The following is a 22,673-nucleotide window of genomic DNA, read 5'->3' as shown; positions in this document are numbered from 1 at the left end:
GATTACAAAAATACGCTAAAATTGAGCTCAGGGAGGTAATGGGACCCTTGTAAAGTTTGAGTGTGTCGTAGCAATTTTGGCCATACTTCGGGTACTGGATGCTTACCTTATTTTTTTTTCGAATCACCTTATATAAATAAATAGAAGCATGCCACATGGACTCTTGCAATAAGTCAATTTTTTATTACCACACACAAAACCTTAATATCCAAAAACCTAGCTATATATATATAATATATATATATATATATATATACACACACATAGCCACCTATAGTACAAAATTGTTCCATTAGTAGAAGAAGCAAAAAAAAGAAAAAAAAAGTCAAGAGGGTTCAAAAACTTGTAGCAAAATGGGAAGTAACCAAACAAAAAATAATAAAATCAATCCAAATGCCAAAATTATTGAAGGATTGAAGTATAAAGTAAGGCTACTTCAAGAAGAGGTAAGTGAAATGATGTGTATAAGAGAAAATGAGAGTGAAATTTATAATCAAGAAATGATTATTTTTGCATTGAAAGAAGAAGAATGGAAGCAAGAAAAGAAGAAAATTATTGAAGAAATGAATGATTTAAAGAAGAAATTAGAAGATTATAAAGAAAATCAAGAAATGGTAAGTGAAAAATGTGGTGATAATAATAATGAGTTTAATATGTTGATGAGAAATTCATTATTGGAGCAAATTAGAGATGAAGAAGTTAGAAGAGATGAAGCTATTGACAAGTGGAAAAATCTTTATTTTGTCATTAAAAATGAGCTTGATGAACTTATTCAAATGACAAATCAAGGTAATTACTTTCATTTTTATCTATTATTTTGTTATTTCATTTTTTACATGTTTATGGTCCTCTTAGGTTTATGGCTTTTTTTTTTTTTTTTTTTTTAGATGTATCAATGAATGATATGAAATTCGAGTTATTTCACGAAATAACACTTGTTCGGAGTTTGCTCCAAGAAATATAATTATTCATGTTTTCTAACGTTAATCTCACAAGTCTTTTATCCATTACTTTGTTAAGTAAGAACAAATATTTTTATTAATTTATAAATTGTTGAATCCTGTCGACGTAAAGGAAGTTTCTAGTGTTGTTGTTGTAAAGATAACTTCAAAAGTTTATTTGGATCGCAAGTTTATATGCCATGTGTGACGTTCTTGCATTTCTTTCGAATTCCCTTATTAAAATTCCTGATTCCAGTACCATTACATTCGACTTAAGTTCTACTTTTGAATTTATTCGAGTCTTGTAACCTAAAGAGTCTAACATCTTAGCTTATATATGTTGAGTGACAAACCTATTTAATAAAACTTAACTTCAGAGGCGGAACTAGAATTCTAATTACGAATTTAGTGAAAGTCATCAGTTTTAGTTCAAAATTTTATACTTGTGTTAAGAAATCCACATAGTATCTCTTTTTGATAATTTAAACCATAAACTCAAAATTATGAATCCGCCTCTACTTAACTGTAGGATTCAAAAATGAATTCTAGTATGTGGTTAAATGGATTAATTTTTTTAATTTTTTTGTGTGTCTAAATTCTAAATACTACTATTCTTGATATTTTCAATTTGTTTTTATATAGGAGAAAGATTTTGCCAGAGAACAAAGGAAGTGGAATTACTAGAAGAGCTACATAGGGAGTTGAAAGTAAAAGAAGAAATCATTGCAAATTTAAAAGAAAAAATTGCTTCAATGGAGAAACAAGAAGTGAAGAGGGAAAGGGAAATTGATATTTTGAGACAAAGTTTGAAAATTATGAGCTACAACAAAAAAAATTGCAAGCCATTCTAAAGTTATTTACAAAAACTAGAATTTCTGCGATGCATGCATTAGGGCAGATTGTCTACATCACAATCCTTTGGGTGCAGCTTTTCCTCGGATTCTGCGACGCGAAATGCTTTATGCACGAAGTGCCTTCTTCTTATCATTTATATAATTCATTGCAAGTAAAAGATCATAGAAATACCAATATTTCTTTGGTTACACTAAAGTAATAATGTGCTTCACAAAAATACTTTTCATATGATATGTACTTTTCAAGAAACTTGGCTAGCTTCATGTAACAATTTAGTATATTAAGTACCTTTTATTGTATACTTTTTGTATATTTGTCTCCATCCGATGAAAGACGTCTATGTCATAGAGAATCAGGCTCGACAAAAACTAGACTAGGGACCATGCTTCTTGCTTTCTTCCTGAGTTCCTGTGGTTACTAAGTGATTTTACGATTGCACCCTCACCGACCCACCGTATCTACTTTTTATATATTTAACTTTTTAAAATGAGATAAGCATCTAATACCCCTAAACTACGATCAAATTTGCTGCGACGCACTCCAATTTACGAGGGTCCTATTACCCCTTAAACTTAATTTAGCGTATTTTTATCAACCTTTTTAGCTGACGTGACACATGACAGTCCTTCATGCGCCTCAGGTGTTTAACATCACGCAAAGGTGCCACGTCAGCACAAAAGGGTGACAAAAATAAGCTAAAATTTAGTTCATGGGATAATAGGACCTCCGTGAAATTGTAGTGTGTCGTAGCAACTTCGGTCATAGTTGAGAGAGATTTTCTTCTAGTGGCTATGTACTATTATATCATAAAGAATAAAGAATTTCATTTAGACTATAACTAGTGATTTATTATAACATGTTTAATATCAATACAGTGATGATAGATTTGATTACAAATGCTTATAATATAGCATAGTGAATAATAATTCTTTCATTTATTTTTGTTTGATCCAATTCCAAATGTGTTCGTCATTCCATCAACCGCACCTTGAGCCATGTGCATCATTTGCTCTCCAGTCTAAAAGCACAAACCATAAAAATTAATTAAATCTACCAAAAATATATTTTTAAAAAAATAAAAAGATATTACTATTTTTTTCATAACTCTGATGTTCGTGTCAGTTTGCGTGTAGTTTAACTAATTTCATACAATACTTTTCACCACCATCGATAACAAATATCAGATACCAACAACAACATATTCAGTGTAATCCCACAAATTAAATCTGCCGGGATAAAGTGTACCACCTTATTATTACCTTAGAGGTAGAGAAATTGTTTCCAATAGACCCTTAGCTATCCGACGTCATTGATAAAAGTGTTGTTTAGATCAGCTTGCGTGGAACTCAATTAATTTCATAAAATACTTGCAATCCCATCAGCAACAAATACAAGATATCAGCAACAATATAGCCCAGTGTAATAATCCCACAAATTGGGGGCCAGGAATGATAGAGTGTACGTAGACCTTATGTTCATATCAATTTGTGTGCATCGCAACTAATTTCATAAAATACTTGCAACCCCATCATCAACAAATATCAAATATCAACAACAATATAGCCAGTGTAGAGATCCCACAAATTGGGATCTAGGGATGAAAGCATGTAGGTAGACCTTATGTTCATATCAGTTTGCATGGTTCTCAACTAATTTCATAAAATACTTGCCACCCCCACCCTCCATCGGCAACAAATATCAGATATCAACAACATATATATTATGTAATCCCACAAATTAAGATCTGAAAAAGATAAAGTATACGCAAACCCTACCACTATCTTAAAGATAAAGAGATTATTTTCAATACATCCTCAACTACCCGACATCATCGATAACAGTATTATTAGATCAGTTTTCGTGCAGCTCAATTAATTTCATAAAATACTTGTCACCCCCATCGGCAACGAATACCAGATATCAGCAACAATATAGTTAGTGTAATCCCACAAATTGTTGTCTAGGGATGGTAGCGTGTACGTAGACCTTATGTTCATATCAGTTTGTGTGCGTCTCAACTAGTCTCACAAGAAAATACTTGCCACCCCCATCGACAACAAATACCAGATATCAGCAACAATATAGTCGTAATCTCACAAATTGGGGTCTAGGGATGATAAAGTGTACGTAAACCTTATGTTCATATCCAGTTTGCGTTCACCTCAACTAATTTCATAAAATAATTGCTACCTCCATCAGGAACTGTTAGAAATCAGGCAGAAATAAAGCAAACCACAAGCAGATAGAAAACAAGAACACACAGATTTACGTGGAAATCCTTGCGGAAAAAATCACAGGCAGAGGTAAAGGAGGTTTCACTATGAAACGAGACGAGTACAATATTGTGGAGAGATGTAATTTCTGAATAATCAAAATCGACCCACTAATTGCACTGATATAATACGTGCATACAAATAAGTCCTGGGCTCAAAAACATAAAGGTCCCGATCCCGAAGCCCACCACTAAACCCATTACAAATCACAAACATGGGTCGCACTGCGAAATTTTCTGGGCCGGAACAACAAAATTCGGGTCACAACTCTAACAGCAACAAATACAAGATATCAACAATAACATATATATCCAGTGTAATCCACAAATCGAGGTCTAAAAAGAATAGAGTATACACAAACGTTACCACTATCTTAAAGGTTGAAAGGTTGTTTCCGATAGACCCTTGGCTACCAGATATATTATTGATAAAAACAAAATAAATTACCTGATGAAGAAATCCAGTTGAATTTCGTGCCCTTTTGTGTTGAGCTGATTCACGAGCTCTTTGAATTGCATCTTCAACTTTGTTAACATGTGAATTTGTTCTACTATTACTTGATTCTACCAATTGCTCTGATTTGGCCTACCAATTATTGCAAGTAATATAATACTTTCAAACATAGACAAATATACAATTTTTGACAAAATTGAGTATTTTTTACTTGACTCTATATTTATTTCCTAAATTTATTTATATGTACAAACTATAAATTTAGGACTAGTATCCTAATCATGAATCCACCTCTAGTTTAAAATATATAATTGTAACAATAGAGGCTTGATTTAGTAATATGTCAATTTGACTATTATTTAGAAAATAAAATTATTTTCTCCACTCTTGAATCCCAAACAATTCGATTAGGGGTCACAACACTAAGATTTAAGATTATTCCTTTAAATCGCTCTCCATTTCTAAGTTTATAGCATTCTTTGGAAAGGTTCAATCGAAATCCTCAAATTGTTTTGATTAGAGTAACATATTTCGCTGGAGAATGATCAATATGTCATTCTTTTTTTCCGGCACACTTGAAAGAATAGTATCACGTAAAATGAAACCGAAGGAATAAATAGTTAGATGAAATTCCAAGATTTAATTGAAACAAAGAGAACAAATATTCTAAGGGATGATATTTCACCTCAGATTGGCTACGGAATTGATCAGAATTGCTTTGCGCACTTGCCATTTTTGATTCTTGATAAATTATATAAATATAAATATATATTCCAAATATAAAAATTCTTTACTTTTTCTGTTTTTGGATATTCAATATATATAAAAACCTTCTAAACTGATGAAAAGCTTTTATATGGAGGTTCTACAGTGATTGTTTTTTACATAATTAGAATGCACATTTTGCTGCTATTTTATCTGCCTATTTGTGGCTAATTTGTGTTTGACACTTAGAAAAGTATGTTAATCCATGCATATTTTAAATGCCATCATGTTTTATTTCATTCCATTTTTGGCATATTTATCTCTTTTTTCTTACTTCTAAAAAAGTGTTAATAATCACAAAGATATATACATAAGAGAATATATATTTTTCGCTTTCGATGGTATCCAATATTCATATTAAAGCCCAAACTAATTCGAATTGCACACAGCAAGACCCAAACTAATGATGACGCCACCAACAAAATATTTGGAGGTTATATTGGGTTTGAAATGATTGACAACCAATCGAAAAAAAATAAGAATTGTAATCTCAGCACTTCCGTGTTAGGTAAGCAACTAGGGCTGGGTACTAAGGCCGTTCGAATTGGATATGAAAGCCATGAATTATAAATAAGACTTAAGTCATTGGCAGATTAAGTTGTCCCAAAAATTTACTTAGACCCCTCAATTAAGATCTGTACCTATCAGACACCTCAAGTGCTAAAATTGATATCTATCAAGCACAAAATATTGATTTGAGCGCGTGAATTGTAGAATAAATAATATTTTACTTTTTTTTAATTAAAAAACTTATATTTAAATTATTTTATTAATATAATTTTTAATTATCCTAATATTTTAATTTTTTTCAAAAAAGGGATGATAATTGAAACAAAGAGAACAAATATTCTAAGGGGTGATATTTCACCTCAGATTGGCTGGCTATGGAATTGATCAGAATTGCTTTGAGCACTTGCCATTTTTGATTCTTGATAAATTATATAAATATAAATATATATTCCAAATATAAAAATTCTTTACTTTTTGTGTTTTTGGATATTCAATATATATAAAAACCTTCTAAACTGATGAAAAGCTTTTAATTCATCGTCTTCTTCATAACCCCCTCCTCATCGTCTTCAACCCCCCACCCTCCCCGTAGCCATCGCAACTTTCCCCACTCCTTTAGTCGTCTTCTTTTCCATTCAAAGTATTCAAAGCCGTTGCCGGAACCCATAAACCATTGCCGTAAATTAGAGAATAATCAATATACTTAATTTTCTGTAGATTTTTTGAAGCATAAAATTAGGAAAATCATTTATGGATTCATGTAATAGAACAATTTTAGAATTTTGGAGTTGATTTTCCGACGAGTCTCACCGAAAATGTCTACTGTGTTGCTGCTCTCGTGTGCACGAGAACTGTGAAGGACGACGACTATGTGTGTGTGTGAGAACTGTGACGCCGGGGGAGGGGGGTGTGAAGATGACGACTGGGTGGGGGGAGCTTTTTTTCTTTTTCTTTTTTTTTTAATTAAAAAATTATTATTAAATAGATAATTAAATAGAAAAATAGAAAAAAATCAGAAATTCCACGTATAATTTTTTTTTGCCACGTGTTTTTTTCTAATTGGTTAATTTTACCACGTCAGGCGAGTGTATTACACACACTCTATGTCTATTGCTGATTAGGCAAAAAAGGCCAAATTGAATCAAAATTCGAATGGATTAGGGGTCTATTTTCGAGACAACTTTAGGTGTCTGACAATAACTTGAGCCTATAAATAAAATATCAAAATACTCCAAGCCATCGCATTAATACATTGCATTTATCATTACACTCTGTCGGTGTCTTTGTCTTTTTAATTATCTAGTAGTGCGCTGCTATCTCGTTTTGTTGTATGTTTTTATGTTCTTTGTTCTTATACGGTTATCTATCCTGAGCTAGGAACCTATCTACAACAACACCTCTACTTCATTTGAGGTAGCGGTATGGACTACGTACGTACACTTTACGCTCCCCAGACCCCACTTTAAGGGAATACACCGGGTATGTTATTATTGTTGTTTTTGAAATGGCGATTCGAAGTTCCAAAGTCAGCTTGTCAAAGATTTTGACAATTGAAATCATGATCTCAAATTGCATATCCAAACGTTGACACCACCGAGTACTAGTTTTTGTCCTCTGAAGGATGGGCATTTGGTTGTCAACCCTTCAAAGACCAAGGGGTAGAATGCAGAGAGAACTTTGATAAAACATCATCTCAATTTCCAACCCTTCATGACAACCGAGTACATATCGGAAACATTCACTCGACTAAACTTCCAATAGCACGATATTCCTGATGTACGAAAATAGCAGGAGTAGCCGCCGAAGCATGCACAAGTAAAAACATTCCCAGACTTGAGATGGAAAGCAAAGTTTCAAGCTTTCAAACAAAACAAACATGCCTTGGTACTTACTATGCATGAACAACAAAGAAATAGAAAAACATAAGAATATATTTTATATTTTTAGAGAAGTCGACATGTACTAAACTAAAAGCCAACACTAACACAACTGTGCATTCAAGCCATCCCCTGTATTCCATAAGCAATGAAATTCCAGAATAGAGTAACCTAAACTTGGTGTTGCTGAAGCAATTCGATTCTCCAGGAAAACGATACTGCAGAATCTGACGGCCCATGTTCTACGAGGAAGAGTGAAATACCAGACACCATCAACCTACACCAACCTTCCTTCTTTAACTGAGTTTAGGGCCAAAGTTTGTGCATATGCAAATGTGTAACAACAATGACGAGGCGACCGTCAAGATTTCCTACAATTGACAGTTGCAGATTGCAATTCTTTCTACTTCTCAAGGTATAATACAGACCGAGAAGCTTGACTAGAAGGAATAGGTGTAGAAAAGCTAGAGATATACTAAGGTACAGTGCTGCTACCATAGTAGGCTCTTTCATAATAGGTGTCCAAACCTACTATACCTGAGCCCCGTCCCTGGGACACTTGCTATATCTACTAACACTTCATCCTAACCAACTATACCTCACATAATGACACCGAAAATCCAATACTATTTGGCTTGGGCCATATAAATCTGCATTATCATAAATGCTCTGTTTGGACCATAATACTCCAATACTCCTTAAGGATTATCTAACACTAGGGGTTCTCTAGTATATAGTGTTTTATATCTCTAATAATATACTCAGAGTCCTCTTGTAAGCACTAACCTTCTAGTTCGTATCACCTATACAATTTCAACCTCCATTAGTTCTGCCGGGATACCTATATATTCTAACACCTACCAAGTAAAATATGATTAACTTACATAGAAAACCATATACTTTAGGTGGATTTACTTCTTTTTTGTCTACTGCTTGCATATGGCAGATTATCATATCTACTAATGTAACCTTACTCAAACAGCACGACTAAATCAGCTCTTACATCGTAGAAGCTGCCTACACCACCAAATATGATGCAGTTTCAGAAAAAACTTAACAATTGGTCAAATGGAAAAGCAAATTCAGCTCTTAAATCTTGGAAACTACCTTCCTAATCAGCTGTAAATTCAACATCCAACTAAATATTGATTCATAATCAGAAACTAGAATACAAAAGTCCAAAAGCCCCAAAAAAACACCACAAAATTGATGTGAATAAGCACAACTATGAAAACTAAAGCACACAAACAACAACACCACACCCAGTGTACTCCCATAAGTAAGGCCTGGAGAGGGTTGAGCGTACGTAGACCTTACCTCAACCTTGGGAGATAGAGAAGTTGTTTCCGATGGACCCTCGGCTCAAGGAAAAGCATATTGTGAATGGTAACAAACACACCTCAAAAATCTCAGCCTTTACAGTTTCATACCTCAACTATCAATTATTCACTTTTTATATCTGAACTATCACCAACTATTCATCAGTTCGGGTATGAAAATCAATAAATCAGGATACTTCAGGTTTATTTTTGATCCTTAGCACAAATATGATAACTAAAAGCATATAAAACTACGATAGAAGTTTCTAGTAACATCCAAAAATTAGGTTTATTCATTCAGAAAATAAATTCAAACTACATATTGTTTCATCATCAGAAATTCACAATACAAATCCCAAAAACTTTAGTAAAAACAAGAAAAAATCAACATTAATAGTAACACAAATATGATATCTAAAGCATAGAAGTTTCTAGAACATCCACAACCAAAAGCACATAAAACTACGATTAGAAGTTTCTAGAACATCCAAAAATGAGGTTTATTCAACAACAACAACAAACCCAATGTATTCCCACATAGTGAGGTCTGGGGAGGATAAGATGTACGCAGTCCATACAACTACTTCCGGAGAAGTAGCAAGGTTGTTTCCGATAGGACCCCGGCTCAGGACAAAGAATTAGGTTTATTCATTCAGAAAATCAAAATCAAACTACATATTGCTTCATAATCTAGCTAAAGAATAGAAGTTTCTACAACATCCATAACTAAAAGCACATCAAACTACGATTAGAAGTTTCTACAACATCCAGAACCAAAAGCACATAAAACTACGACAGAAGTTTCTAGAACATCTAAAAATTAGGTTTATTCATTCAGAAAATTAAAATCAAACTACAAATTGCTTCATAATCAACGTTAATTAGCACGAATATGATAGGTAAAGCATAGAAGTTTCTAGAACATCAATAACCAAAAGCAGATAAAACTACGATTACAAGTTTCTAGTATATATTTTAGTTGATATCGGAGTCATCGAAATCATCCTGAAAGGAATTGAAGAAATCGGCGTCGGTGAGACGGGGATGTTCGCCGACGGCACCAAGTGGACCTTCACCAAACATATCTATGGCGTCCACATCGTCAACGTCCATCGCCATTGTTGTGGTGCCTTGATCTTCCATGTCTGCTAAATAGTCCACCACCATTGGCTTCATTGTTGTTGAGATGAGTTAGAATTGGGGTTTAGGGATTGTCGAGAGTAAATTGAGAAAGGAGAGGTGAAAGGGGCTTTTATAAAGTTGATGAAATCGGGTCAAATATGGATCTGACCCGACCCGACACAAGAATTACCTAATTATAAAAGGAAAAGTGACGATAATAAAATAAAATAAATCCCGACAGTTTGGAGCTTAATTATAAAAATACTGATATATTGCATAATTAATAAAAATTTAGATTTTGGGTCTGTCCAGATACATAATGAACAATCAATACATTCAACAAACATACATTTTTTTTCCTTTGAAAAGATACATAATTAGCTTCTGATATATTATTTTTTTGCAATTTCAAATCTATCAAGATACATAATACATTCGACGAATATATATATTTTCCTCCGTAAAGATACATAATTAGCTCCCGATATTTTTTTTTTTAATTTTGGGTATGTCAAGATATATAATTAGCTTTTGAACACTCAACGAAGATATAAATTAATTGAGAGTTTTGTAATTATTTTATAAGGATGGAAATTTGTGTAAATATGATAAATTAAATTACATATTTATATTATTTTTTCCTTAAAACTACTCTATGTTCATTTCTATTTTATTAATCATGTTTTGCTGTATGAAATTTTATTAGTATTTTAGAATGCATTTTATATGAGTATTGACAAATACAATTTACAAATCTCAATCGACAACAAATTGTAGGCGTAATACATAATATGTTTTATTTTAGTTGGACATATTTTATTTTATATGATGACTAAAAAATTATAAGTTTCATAATGAATTTTATTATTTAACCTTACTCATATTAATGATATTCATTGGGTATAGAAATAGACACTAGAATTATAATTGTTCATAGTTAATATATACTATTAATTGTAGGAGTAAAATGAGTAAAACTACTAAATCTATTCTAATTTAGTAAAAGATCAACTAATATGAGACATTTATTTTTAGTAAGATAACCAACTTAAATGAGACGAAGAGACTGAATAGACACTAGCAAATACTTTAACTATAAATATGCACATCTACATATCTCAATTCATCTACATTGTGTAAGTTGAATACTCTTACACTTTTAAATTTTACATGTCATGTTAGCATAGAATGCTCGAAAAGATAATAGGGAAGAGTTGGAGCATTTAATCATCAAGGTTGAAACGGAGGGCAAAGTTGTTCCATTTCAAATAGTTCAGGGGTAAAAAAACATAATAGGGATTCGTCGGAGCATTTAACCATCAAAGTTGAAACGGAGGACAAAGTTGTTCCATTTCAAATAGTTCAGGGGCAAAATCGACCCTTTTTAGAGCAAAAGTCCAACAATATTAGAAATTGAAGTTGTCCCTTGAACTTGTTTCTTTGTATGTACAAAAAAACATCATATGCATGCAAGCAAACTAATCAACTTGCATCTGGTAAAAGAACCAATGATATCTACAAACAAGAATGTTGAGAAGTAAGGTACTTTCTTTGTCATTTCGAGAATAGCTCGATTCTGTCTATGTGGCAAGTCGCGGCAGGATTTTGAAGGCAGTTACAGAAGCTCAAATCGTCTTTTGGAAAGGAAGCTGGCAAAGGATGGTCTGGGATTACACCAACCTAGAAAGACGATACATATAGATAAGACCTGTCATTCGATAACTCTATTTGCACGTGGCAACTATGTACCAGAACAAGAGTGAGAGATAGAGAGAGACTAGACCTTGTCTATATCGTTGTGAGCAGGAGTTTCATACCGAGCAACTGTAACAGCTAAGCCAGAGCCATCTGATAGCTGAAATACTGACTGGATTTTACTGAATCAGAAGAAGAAACGAATAAGAATAGCATTCTTTGTTGTTAGCTATAGCATATTTTGCACATAAGTAATAAAGTTGTTACCCCTTGCCATATGTTGGTTCACCAAACAGCTGCGCACGCTTATTGTCTTTCAGAGCACCAGCTAAAATCTCACTTGCACTTGCAGTCCCTTTGTTTACCTGACAAACTTACGTTGGTGAGTTTGGACCGAGGAGGGGGGAGAGATGGTCGGAATCAGTGTTTGAACTTCAAATGATGGAAAGAAAAATTAGAACAAGTTAAGGTGACACCAAAGATAAACTTCAAAAGTGCTGAAGTGTGACAGAAAGTGAGCTTCTGACTGGAAAGCTTTGCAGTCGATGGGCGGAGCCAAATGGGTAATCCAAACACCCTTGGGCAGAAAATTACACTATATATATAAGGTTAAAATAATTTTTTTCTGTATATATAGGTGTGAACCTTCTTTACTTCTTCGTGCGTTTATTTAATTCATATTTTGAACCTCCTAAGAGAAAATTCTGGTTCTGCTAGCAAAATATGAATGAATAATATATATAGACATAAGAGTTACCAGCACTGCTAGAGGTTCTGAAGCAGCTACCACATTGCTTCCATCCGTGTCAAAAATATCTCGAACACCACGGCTATCACAAATGTATACAATCACACCCTTGTCCAACCTGCTTGCCACCAAATTCATTGCACGACACAAGTTTAGTCTTCTTGCATAGCAGTAGCATTAGTTTGAAAGGGGCAGCAAGCTACAGAATAATAATATGTCGAATCAAAGGAAGTAACTATTGATTGAACAAATGGATGCAGCAAACTGGACAATCCAAACACAAAAAGCTTACCAAATTTTTGCTATCTCAACTCCTTCAGGGAAGAGACCACCACTGCGCAAGATCTAGATTTTCAGATTGCAATTAAAGATTATCTAAAATGAAGACATGTCGAGAGCTTGTCACCTATTATCACGAAGGTCCAAGACAAAGGCATTAACATTGCTTTTTCTTAAGGCTTCGATCGCTTCTCTTACAGCACCTACAGGAAGATCCACATCACTATTTAGCTGAAATTTATGAAAAAACTATCCTACATGTTTAACTCTTTGAAATGTGTTGATATCATCACATTTCCAGAAAATTTTAGTGGAGGTACGCATTAACACGATAGAGAAAAGAAAGTGCGACAGCTGCAATATCAAGGGAAAGGATTCATTTTCCAAATGATTTCACAAAAATGCTATTTTCAACTATGCCACACTAACAGTGAGCACACCTGTAATGATGAAGACAAGTTTTAGACCATGAAGTGTATAAATTGTGATAACCTACTCAGAAAGTAGAAAAGAAGGCTTTCCAATTTGATGCAAATGCATCTGCATAGTGACAAAACAAGCTATAGCCACTAATTCAGACAAATGGGCTAAAATGGAACAGAAGATATGAGTGTAGTCTGTTTGTCTAGTAAGTAGGACAGTGCTTTAACATTAGAAGTGGTTCATAACATAGTTTACCAGAAGCATTCTGATTGAATGATGATAGTTTAATGTATCCGATCTGAGGAGCATCATCTCCTCCAGTGGGTAGCTTGCAGATTCGTGACTTAACAGGATTCAGAGAAACTCTCTCCCGTCTGGAAGCCAGCAGATTATTAGTATTTGCTAAGACTATACAACAATTAAGGAAGAAGGCATGTGCTGAAACTTATTTACAACAATACAAAGTAGAGAAAGCTTAAATAATAGATAGATGCATTAATAGCTTCTTCTTTAAACATATAACAAGTCAACAAAAGTATGAAGATTGTAGAAAACTTTACAAGAGTTCAACAAGATGTACACACATCAATGATAGGTGACTTGTCTCAGATCCATGAAGTACAGTTAGTTCCACACCACTTCCTTCAGGCCCTCTGTATATCAATAAAAACAACAATAAATAAAGAGGAAAATATATGCATATACATATATGAATCACTAGTGGAAACAGTCTACCAACCTGTTGATATTAGGATCTTAGAATCAGAAAATATTTTGAGATATTGACCTACAGCTACAAACCTATTAGCTACATGATTCTTGTTTATGAAATCACAGGTATGATCAACAAGTAAATATACTTGTACTTATCTTTAATGTTTCTTCCTCATTTATTAGAAGTTATACTGTTTCTCCCAGGAATATTTCCAGTTTATTCAGTATAAAGTGAAAGTGATAGCATGTGGACCCTATCATCACACTTCAGGTGTAATAGTTATGAGTTGAGTAAATTCAATTATTGAAGAGATAGGATATTTTGTACTGATGTTTCCTTTCCCTTCAAAATCTGCCGATCGTAGTGCTTCACTTGTCTAGTGAACCTAGATCACACTTAACTCATCAAGAATATGAATGCTGAAGCATAAAATGACGCTGCACTTCAGGACCAGAAGAAAACTTACTGTAACCGTTCTGCTGCATCATATATACCCATGTTTTCTGTGCTGGTATTGTCAATTTGTAGGATGATATCACCAGATGAGATGCCAGCTCTATTTGCAGGACCTCCGGGAGAAGTTGAGATAACGACCAGTCCAGGGGCTGAATCGTTCTTCCCTGCTGGGTAGCCAATTGACAAACCTACTCCCGTAAGAGCACTTTGAGTTCCTGACTGCCTTCAAAAAACATATGAAAGATCTGTTTAGGCAGCAAATTTTCAATCAATCAAGGTGGAGTTAATTCAGCAGCTATCAAGACAAGAGAAAACAAGAACCATACACGCAAACTTTTAAACTTTTCGGGCTCCAGAAAACGGGTGAAAGGGTCATCCAGAGTAGCAATCATCTTCTTTATTGCTGCATCTGGAGACAATGTAGCGCAATGATTTAACAATATGTACATTTAAGGGACGGAAAACTACACCTGCAGCTGAGAAAATTCATTTCAGACTTCAGACAAGTTAATAGCCTCAAGGTTAATTATTGGAGTCTGTATGTTTCTAGCACTATATTGATAAACAGAGTTTCCTACCACAAATGGCATGGTTCCATAAAATAGATGAGATTGCTTAAAATATTTCAACCATATCAGACAAAAATTCAGAACACAAGATAAAACTATTAGTCCATCATGCAGGTGACCTTGACCAAAAGGTATATCCACTGACATGAACACAATATAGCATCGTCCGCAAAAGGGAAATACAAAACTGTGCCGGGTACTATTTTGCTAAGCTGCATCTTGTTGTACATGTTTGTATGATTAACTAATACATTTTCCCTTCTATATAAGATTGCACAAGTTCATCCTCTAGCTACTCATAATGATGAATTCTTTTTAATCAGAAGTTAAGCCCAGATGCATAGCAGATCAATTTCTTCCCCGAGTATTCTTGCAACACTTCATGTAGATAATCACAGATAAATCACATGAAAAAAGAGCAAAATTTACATGTTTCCTGTCTTGTGTTCATTGGTTCATTTCGTAGTGCATCTTCTCTGTACCTAAACCAACTGTGACCATTGAAGGTCTTGTCGATATATGCACGGTCAATTGTTCTCCATGCCTCCAAGAAAAGCAGATTTTCTTCAGTGAGAGCAACTATAAAATGGGAAGATAATAGGAGATTCATTACTTATATTTGAATATATGTGTTTTACAAGACGGAAAAGCTTGACATGATCCATCAAACGGACAAACTTACAAGAAGGCGCTTTGACAACAGCACCATTAACTGCCATAACCAGCATTAGCCCAATGCATGACCGAACAAATATATCTGGTACTAAACACTTAAAAATTTCTGAATGCTTTACTGTTTTGTGAAGACTGGTTTTGAATTTTCTTGGTAGAGAAGTTAAGCCATTTTGTACAACAAGCAAGCTTTGCTTATCTATGAATATCTTGCTATGCCTCCAGATTGGCTGAGAAAATGTTCTGTTACTGAACATTTGCTCAATGTAGCACAAAGAAGAGCAACTTCCAGAGTTGTCATTGCCACTTCTTTTCAGACGTAATATAGGATGATATACTCGAGAGTTATTACTTCTACTGTACAGAGAATTCCATGAAAGCACCTGCAGAATGCTAACAGGTCCTATGTTAATAACGTAAGATCTTTGAGGAAGCTAAACAAAATATTTACGGATTAGGCATAGTCATAAGCTTGTGCCATAAGGATTCACAACTAAAATCTCAGTTCCTTTCAACGTAAATCTGTGGGGTTATTGACGAAATCTACTTGACTATCTATACCGTGTACATTTTGAAATTTTGCTCCAAAAAGACAAAAGAAAAAAACAAGTAGCTTTTAGTTTCGCGATGCTTTACTTTTTGTTTTCAGAATGAACATCTTTTGATTTTGTGCCTTCCCGATGGTCCACCATATACAAGCGGGAATGATACCTCATAATATTTTCTTAGTCTTTCCAACTCCTTTAAATTAATTAAAGGGAAAAGGGTAATTTGCCCTGTACTATTTGAAATTGAGCAACTTTGGCTTCCACAAAAGTTTTGCTCTAATATTACCCCCTCCTTTAGGAAACAGTCTTGTTTTTAGTTTTTACCCTTGACCCCTAGTGGAGCTCCAACCTGAGGTCAAGGGTAAATTTGAACCCTTTTTCTCAAAGAATTTGGACACTTGGAGTCCACCAATTTCACACTGGAGCTTCATTTATGGTAAGGGTGAATACATGCTTTGCTAACAACAAGAGTACGAATGGATCAAAAGTGCAGCAGAGGCAAAATTAAAGAATAAAGTTCCCCATTTGATTCCAAATTCACGAATCTTGTAATTTCTACATTTTCATTTGACACACTAAATCTTGAGATTATCCTAAATTGGAAAACAATATAAAGTTTTTCCTTCTACCTCTGAGGTAGGGGTATGCTCTGCATACACTCTACCCGCCTCAGAATCCCACTTTGTGGAACTACACTGCGTATGTTGTTGTCTTCCACTACCATTTTTACTATACACAAAATCAAACTAGTATCTTAAGGGGGTGTTTGGAAATGATTTTTTTTTTTTTTACTTTTTCCGAAGTTGAACTCTGAAAAACAAGGTTGGCCATTAAATTTCAGAATAATTTCAGGAACTTGGAAAACATCAAGAAGAAGTTGTTCACTTTTTTGTTCCCTTCAAATTACTCATAAGAATTCAAAAACAACTCCAATTTGTATTTATTGCCAAATACAAAGTTGAATTCTGGGATTTTCAGGAATTTGGAGAACACCAAAAAGTCGTTGTAGACATCAAATTTTGTGGACTCTACTAGAAAAATTCAATTTCTATTAGAGTTTTTGGAGGCTACGTTACCCTATTAGAGAGGGATCTCTAATATCCCACAAAAACATGGAACGTTCGAGAAATATCTACAAACGGCCCTCAAATTATGGAGAAATGAAAATTCAAAAAATACGCTACAAACCACCCTCGAAAATTCGAGAAATACGCTACTAACGACACTCAAATTATGTAGAAAATACTAACGACTCTCAAATTATGTAGAAAATTCTAGAAATGCGCTACTAATGACACTCAAATTATGTAGAAAATACGAGCAATACGCAACTAACACCCTCGAATTACGAAGAAAGGAAATTGTATCCACATTGTTTATCAATTAGAATTCTCATTGTTGAAATTTATTTTCCATATATCAAGGGAGTGACACAAATCCGCTACTAACAAACCTCGAGTTACGGAGAAAATAAGAGAGTAGAATCAAAGGAGAAACAGAACAAAATTTATTTTTCATGAATTAAATTACATTGCAAACAGTTGTTTTCAACTTTAGTCACACCAAATTAATCACGAAAATTCAAAAACAACTCCAATTCATATTTATGGTTAAATTTTACGATACCTTAAAAGCAATAGTGGAGTTTCTTCTAGTGATGGTCAATGAAGGAGAAGGAGAACTTCCTACAACAGCTTCCATTACAATGGCTTCCTAATTTTCAGCCACAAAAATATTCCTAATTTGCTTTCAATTTTGTTTATTATATTATCCTTTTGCTTTTGGCGGGTCGTTTTTTCTTTTTTCTTACCCCCCCCCCTTCTTTATCTATCCCCTCCTAGTGGCTCAATTTTTTTATTTTTAAGATAAAAATATCATTCTAACTATTTCTATTTTCTTAAAGTATACTTGATACTTTAAATACATTTCTTCTCTCCTATTTGACATGTCATGTCATTAAAATTTCTTTTTTATATATATATAGTAAATAGATCTATCTAACTTATCAAATTTATTTAACTAAAATTTTATCTTATTTTTTAAAAAAATAAACACACATGATATATTTATCACTGAGGAATAATTTAATTGTGTACTTTAAATTCTATATTTACTTTGTCTTTCTTAAAAAAAAGAATATACATTATATTTATTCTTTATTCAATACGAGGAAAATTATTACAATACATGATAAAAATATTAGATAATTACACAACTTAAAGAAAAATAATTCGTTTGATAATGCTATGCACATTACTCATCAATGAAGTAGTTGATGTGTAAAGGTTTGAATTATTTTATTTGGTACTTTTCAAGTTTTTCTAATTAATTTATTTCACCACTTAATAATATTTTAAAAACTCAAGGTATTTATATGAATTGATATTAATTTAATATTTTTGGGTTATTTATTTCATATACTAAAGATTCTTAAAATGTAAAATAAATAAAAATGATGGCTTTTGAATTTTTATATACGTATTAAATGTACTATTTTTGAAGAAAAGCAAAATTATTTAGTCATGAAATAATTTTTTTTTAAAAAAAAATATTAACAAAATGATCTAATATTACAAATGAATCTTTAAAATAGTATCCAACTAATTATCGCTTGTTTTTTGTGGGTTTAGAGTGAGGAAAGAATATAAATTGACGTTTTATTATACAATAAGACAAAATATAGTATAATAGAAATAAAAAATAATATGAAAAAACTAAATTAAAAATAATAATTTTTGTTTTCTAAAGTTTTTTACCTATGTTAACTTTGCGGATTTATTTAAGTCGTTTATGAATTTATTTGGGGAAAATTCGCTAGACAAATCCATTCTTTATTAAAAAGATCTTGCTTAAAATTTTGCAGGTGATCTACATGCGAATTAAAAATTTTCGGTGATAATTAACTTTAAGATTTTTCGATTGAATTTTGTTGGACAAAAAGAAAACTTAGATTTTCTCCTTCGTAGGTCTTTCATCGAATTAGTTTGGTTGAAAAACTTGTAGAGAATTAGGTTACCAGTAAATTATTTTGCAATTTTTCAATAAGGATTTTTTTTTTTACGTAATTTAGATTTTTTTTGTAGTTTATAAGACGTGAGTTTGAATAAATGAATTTGAAGAATTAAACTGGTTTATTATTAAGAAAATAAGATTTTAATAACATGACATGCCAAGTAGGAGAGAAGAAGATTTTTAAAGTGTTAAGTATTTTTTTGAGGAAAATAGAGATAGTTGGATGATATTCTTGTCTTAAAAGAAACAAACGTGATATTTATACGTAATTGTCAAAACATGAGTGACTATATATGGAAATTGTTCGAAAAACTTGGGTAGTTTGGTAGGAGAGATAAGGATAATTAATTTTAGAATTAATTTAGAAGATAAGCTTATGTTATATTTAATTGAGATAAAATATATAAAATAACTTATTTTGAGATTAGTTATTCTGAAATTATTGTGTTTTTTATATCCTTCTCTGAGGGTGGGATTAATAATCTCAGGACAGATAATCCCGAGATTGATAATTTTGGAATAACTTTTTTTCCAATCAAACAACTTCTTAGTGGTATAGATGAAATTTCAAGAACATTATATGTAATTTTTAAATATATACTACCTCCGTTTTAAAAATAATATCTTGCTTTAATTTATATGGAGTATAAGAAAATGAAGAAGATTTTTGAATATTATGATGTTATATTAAAATTATGTCAAATATGTCAAAATGCTCTTCAATTTTGTAATCTCAAATATGTCACGTGAAAAATTAAAATTAAAATATTGATGAAAATGGAAAAAATCATTTTTTTTTTTTTGAAATGGTCTTTTTGAAACAGAGGGAGTAACAAATTAAAAAAAATGTACAACGAAAAAAATAATTAAATTTGCTTTTTCAATTCTTAAATATTTATCATATTTCTTACTAGAAATATTTCATAGTAATGCTTTTTATTATTTTAGATAACCAACACATATTAGGACATTTGAGGTTAGCTTTGTCATTTAACATTATTAGAAAATTTGATTGTCACAAGGATAAATTAATTATTTAATCTACTACCTTGTTTAACAAAAAGATGACTTTATTTTTTAGTTCGTTTTGAAAAGAATAAATTTTTTTAGGTAATATTTCAATTTATTTTTTCACATAATATATTTGACCATAAGATTAAAGAATATTTTAATATATTTGATAAAATTTTGATTTAAGACCACAAGAATCTAAATTCTTTTTTAATTTTATAAAATTTCATGTCAAGCTAAAACAGATCATTCTTTTAGAAATAGAGGAAACATTTTACTGCTTTTATTACACTGACTGTCCAATAATACTTGTCCATTATACTAAAATTAAATATCCAAAATTAATTGATTTGTGATATACCCAAAAGATGTTCAAGATAAAGGTAAAGCACATTTTATCTACAGACATCATATTCATATTATACTAAAAGTGAGAAGCTTCAACGTGCAAAGTTGGATTATTATTTTATTCTTAATACTAAATAAAAATATTATAAATTATTAAATTAAATATTAAATAATAATGTTTTAAAACCTTTTCGAATAACAGTTAATCCTAATTACCATGGTGTATATTTCATTATCAGAAAAAGAAACTTCCTATTACATTTTACATTATAGCTATACACATGATTAATTGATTTCCTATTAAATGACAAGTTATTGGTACATTGACTATGAGATTTCACAAAATATGCCATCAAAATTTTCAACCCTTTTTCCTTATGTATTTATCTCTATTGAATTACTATATGAGTTATATTGCTAGCTTTTTATCTTCTTTAATAACTCCACATTAAAAAATAGAGACTAACTATTCTTTACGCTATTGAATCATGACTTTCAATACCACTATTCGTTTCTTTTTCTTCACCGACCTCCCTTCTTCCATCCTCTCCCTTTGCAATTTCCGTCTCCAACATTAAAAATCTGGTTTCCACTATTTTTTACCATACAAATATGTTGCTTCTTTGACTTCCATGACACTACGCGGTGACTAACCTCCTCCCCAGTCTTAGTCACAAATATGTTGCTTCTTTGACTTCCATGACACTACGCGGTGACTAACCTCCTCCTCAGTCTTAGTCACAGCAAATTGTCAGGGAATTAATTAATGGTTCCTGTCTATGAAAGGACTCCCACACAACAGAATGTATCTATAGCTACGAAATCTAAGCTATAAACTTTAAAATCGTAGCTATTAACCAGTAATAGCAACAAATATTCAAATCTAGTAATCTAAGCTATGAACTTTAAAATCGTAGCTATTACCCAATAATAGCAACAAATATTCAAATTTCGTAAACTTTTTGTTGGTACATTTTATTATTAAAATAAAAATATTAAAGTGCATGACAATTAGTAGACATAAAGTGAAGAAAATAGTGTCATTATTCTGTTAACTCACCACATTATATTTTTGTTTTAGTGGGTATGAATTGTGATAAATATGACCATAAGTTCTTGTAACTCATATCACCATTGGTTCTTGAGGGATTATGAAAAAGCAAATATGATAGGTGTGAAAAAAATTAGAGTGTGTAGTAGTGAAAGAGAGAGTTGAGACAGAAAATATTCTAAGTCTACAACTATATTCACTGTATAAATGAGAGTTGCTATATTAGTGAAAGAAAGAGTTGAGACAAAGAAAATATTCTAAATCTTTAATTATATTCACTATATAGAGAGAGTAAATATATGTTGAAGGAAGATGTTCTTATGATGGAACTTTGGACCCTTCAACTTATCCGAAGTTGTTTGAGTTGTACATTGTTAATGGGCTGTTGTATCATAAAGGGGACAAGTCATGAGATATACTGCTGGGTCGGTGTAGATTATGCCACAGTGGGCTTGAATCTCTTTAAAGAAAGCGAGATACTCAGCCAAGAAGAAGATTATTTTATTTTCTTCACTTTTGTTCATTTTATTTTCAACTGTAATGATTATTGTAAGTTGTAGTATGTTACACCAATAATTTCTTAGCCACGAAAATCAAATTGCCAAAGCTAATCTCTCATTTCTGCTACAATTACTAAAAATCGTGGAAACAGTTACCCAAAATAAGTAGATATAAATTTATTGCTATAGTAAAATTTTGTAGCTGATGATAAGTTTTTGCCATGCGATAATACAATCGTGGTAATTTGCCAAATCGCGCAGTGTCTTCCACCGTAGCCACATTTGCTACCTATGTAGGTAATAATACAAAGGCATGCCAATTCAATAGAATTTCAAGGTTGATCAACAAGACATGTTGTAAACAGTTACAAGCCTTGACATGTATAGGGACTTCAACATAATTCAGTAATTTAGACCTTTGTTATGAGGAGAATGACATCTCAGCTGAATAGTTGGTTAAACAACATTCTAAAATTTAGATTACGGTGGATCAAAGAAACTGAAGCAATCCCATTACAATCGCGTACCATG

At 32.3% G+C, this 22,673-nt stretch overlaps 4 protein-coding genes across 5 annotated transcripts; 1 reads left to right on the top strand and 3 right to left on the bottom strand.

Annotated features, from left to right (window-relative positions):
• The first annotated feature begins 252 nt into the window (after positions 1-252).
• Positions 253-2,118, top strand: LOC107849608. Its single transcript, XM_016694165.2, has 2 exons — positions 253-789; positions 1,584-2,118. The coding sequence occupies exons 1-2, from the start codon at positions 354-356 to the stop codon at positions 1,790-1,792; spliced, it is 645 nt and encodes a 214-aa protein (XP_016549651.1). The 5' UTR covers positions 253-353; the 3' UTR covers positions 1,793-2,118.
• A 480-nt stretch (positions 2,119-2,598) lies between these two features.
• Positions 2,599-5,409, bottom strand: LOC107849910 (late embryogenesis abundant protein 1-like). The gene is made up of 3 exons (XM_016694438.2): positions 5,208-5,409; positions 4,517-4,654; positions 2,599-2,814 (listed from the first exon to the last, which is right to left on the bottom strand). Exons 1-3 carry the CDS (start codon positions 5,253-5,255, stop codon positions 2,728-2,730), a joined length of 273 nt encoding a protein of 90 aa, XP_016549924.1. The 5' UTR covers positions 5,256-5,409; the 3' UTR covers positions 2,599-2,727.
• A 4,391-nt stretch (positions 5,410-9,800) lies between these two features.
• On the bottom strand, positions 9,801-10,238 carry LOC107849580 (small acidic protein 1). The gene has a single exon (XM_016694139.2). It carries the CDS (start codon positions 10,167-10,169, stop codon positions 9,969-9,971), a length of 201 nt encoding a protein of 66 aa, XP_016549625.1. The 5' UTR covers positions 10,170-10,238; the 3' UTR covers positions 9,801-9,968.
• A 1,202-nt stretch (positions 10,239-11,440) lies between these two features.
• LOC107849846 (carboxyl-terminal-processing peptidase 2, chloroplastic) lies at positions 11,441-18,013 on the bottom strand. 2 transcript variants are annotated; one of them, XM_047401275.1, is made up of 13 exons: positions 17,847-18,013; positions 15,683-16,055; positions 15,430-15,579; positions 14,758-14,840; positions 14,442-14,650; positions 13,821-13,913; positions 13,516-13,634; positions 12,965-13,040; positions 12,851-12,892; positions 12,568-12,676; positions 12,078-12,175; positions 11,899-11,992; positions 11,441-11,795 (listed from the first exon to the last, which is right to left on the bottom strand). In XM_047401275.1, the coding sequence occupies exons 1-13, from the start codon at positions 17,919-17,921 to the stop codon at positions 11,670-11,672; spliced, it is 1,647 nt and encodes a 548-aa protein (XP_047257231.1). In that variant the 5' UTR covers positions 17,922-18,013; the 3' UTR covers positions 11,441-11,669. The 2 variants fall into 2 exon arrangements, with proteins under 2 accessions (XP_047257231.1, XP_016549876.2); XM_016694390.2 differs by having other exon boundaries at positions 13,845-13,913; positions 17,847-18,012.
• Between the last annotated feature and the right edge of the window lie 4,660 nt (positions 18,014-22,673).

Source organism: Capsicum annuum, chromosome 12 (assembly GCF_002878395.1).
Source record: "Capsicum annuum cultivar UCD-10X-F1 chromosome 12, UCD10Xv1.1, whole genome shotgun sequence".
Lineage (NCBI taxonomy): Eukaryota > Viridiplantae > Streptophyta > Magnoliopsida > Solanales > Solanaceae > Capsicum > Capsicum annuum.
The sequence above is the reverse complement of the archived record's forward strand: the minus strand, read 5'-3'. Positions and strand labels throughout refer to the sequence as shown.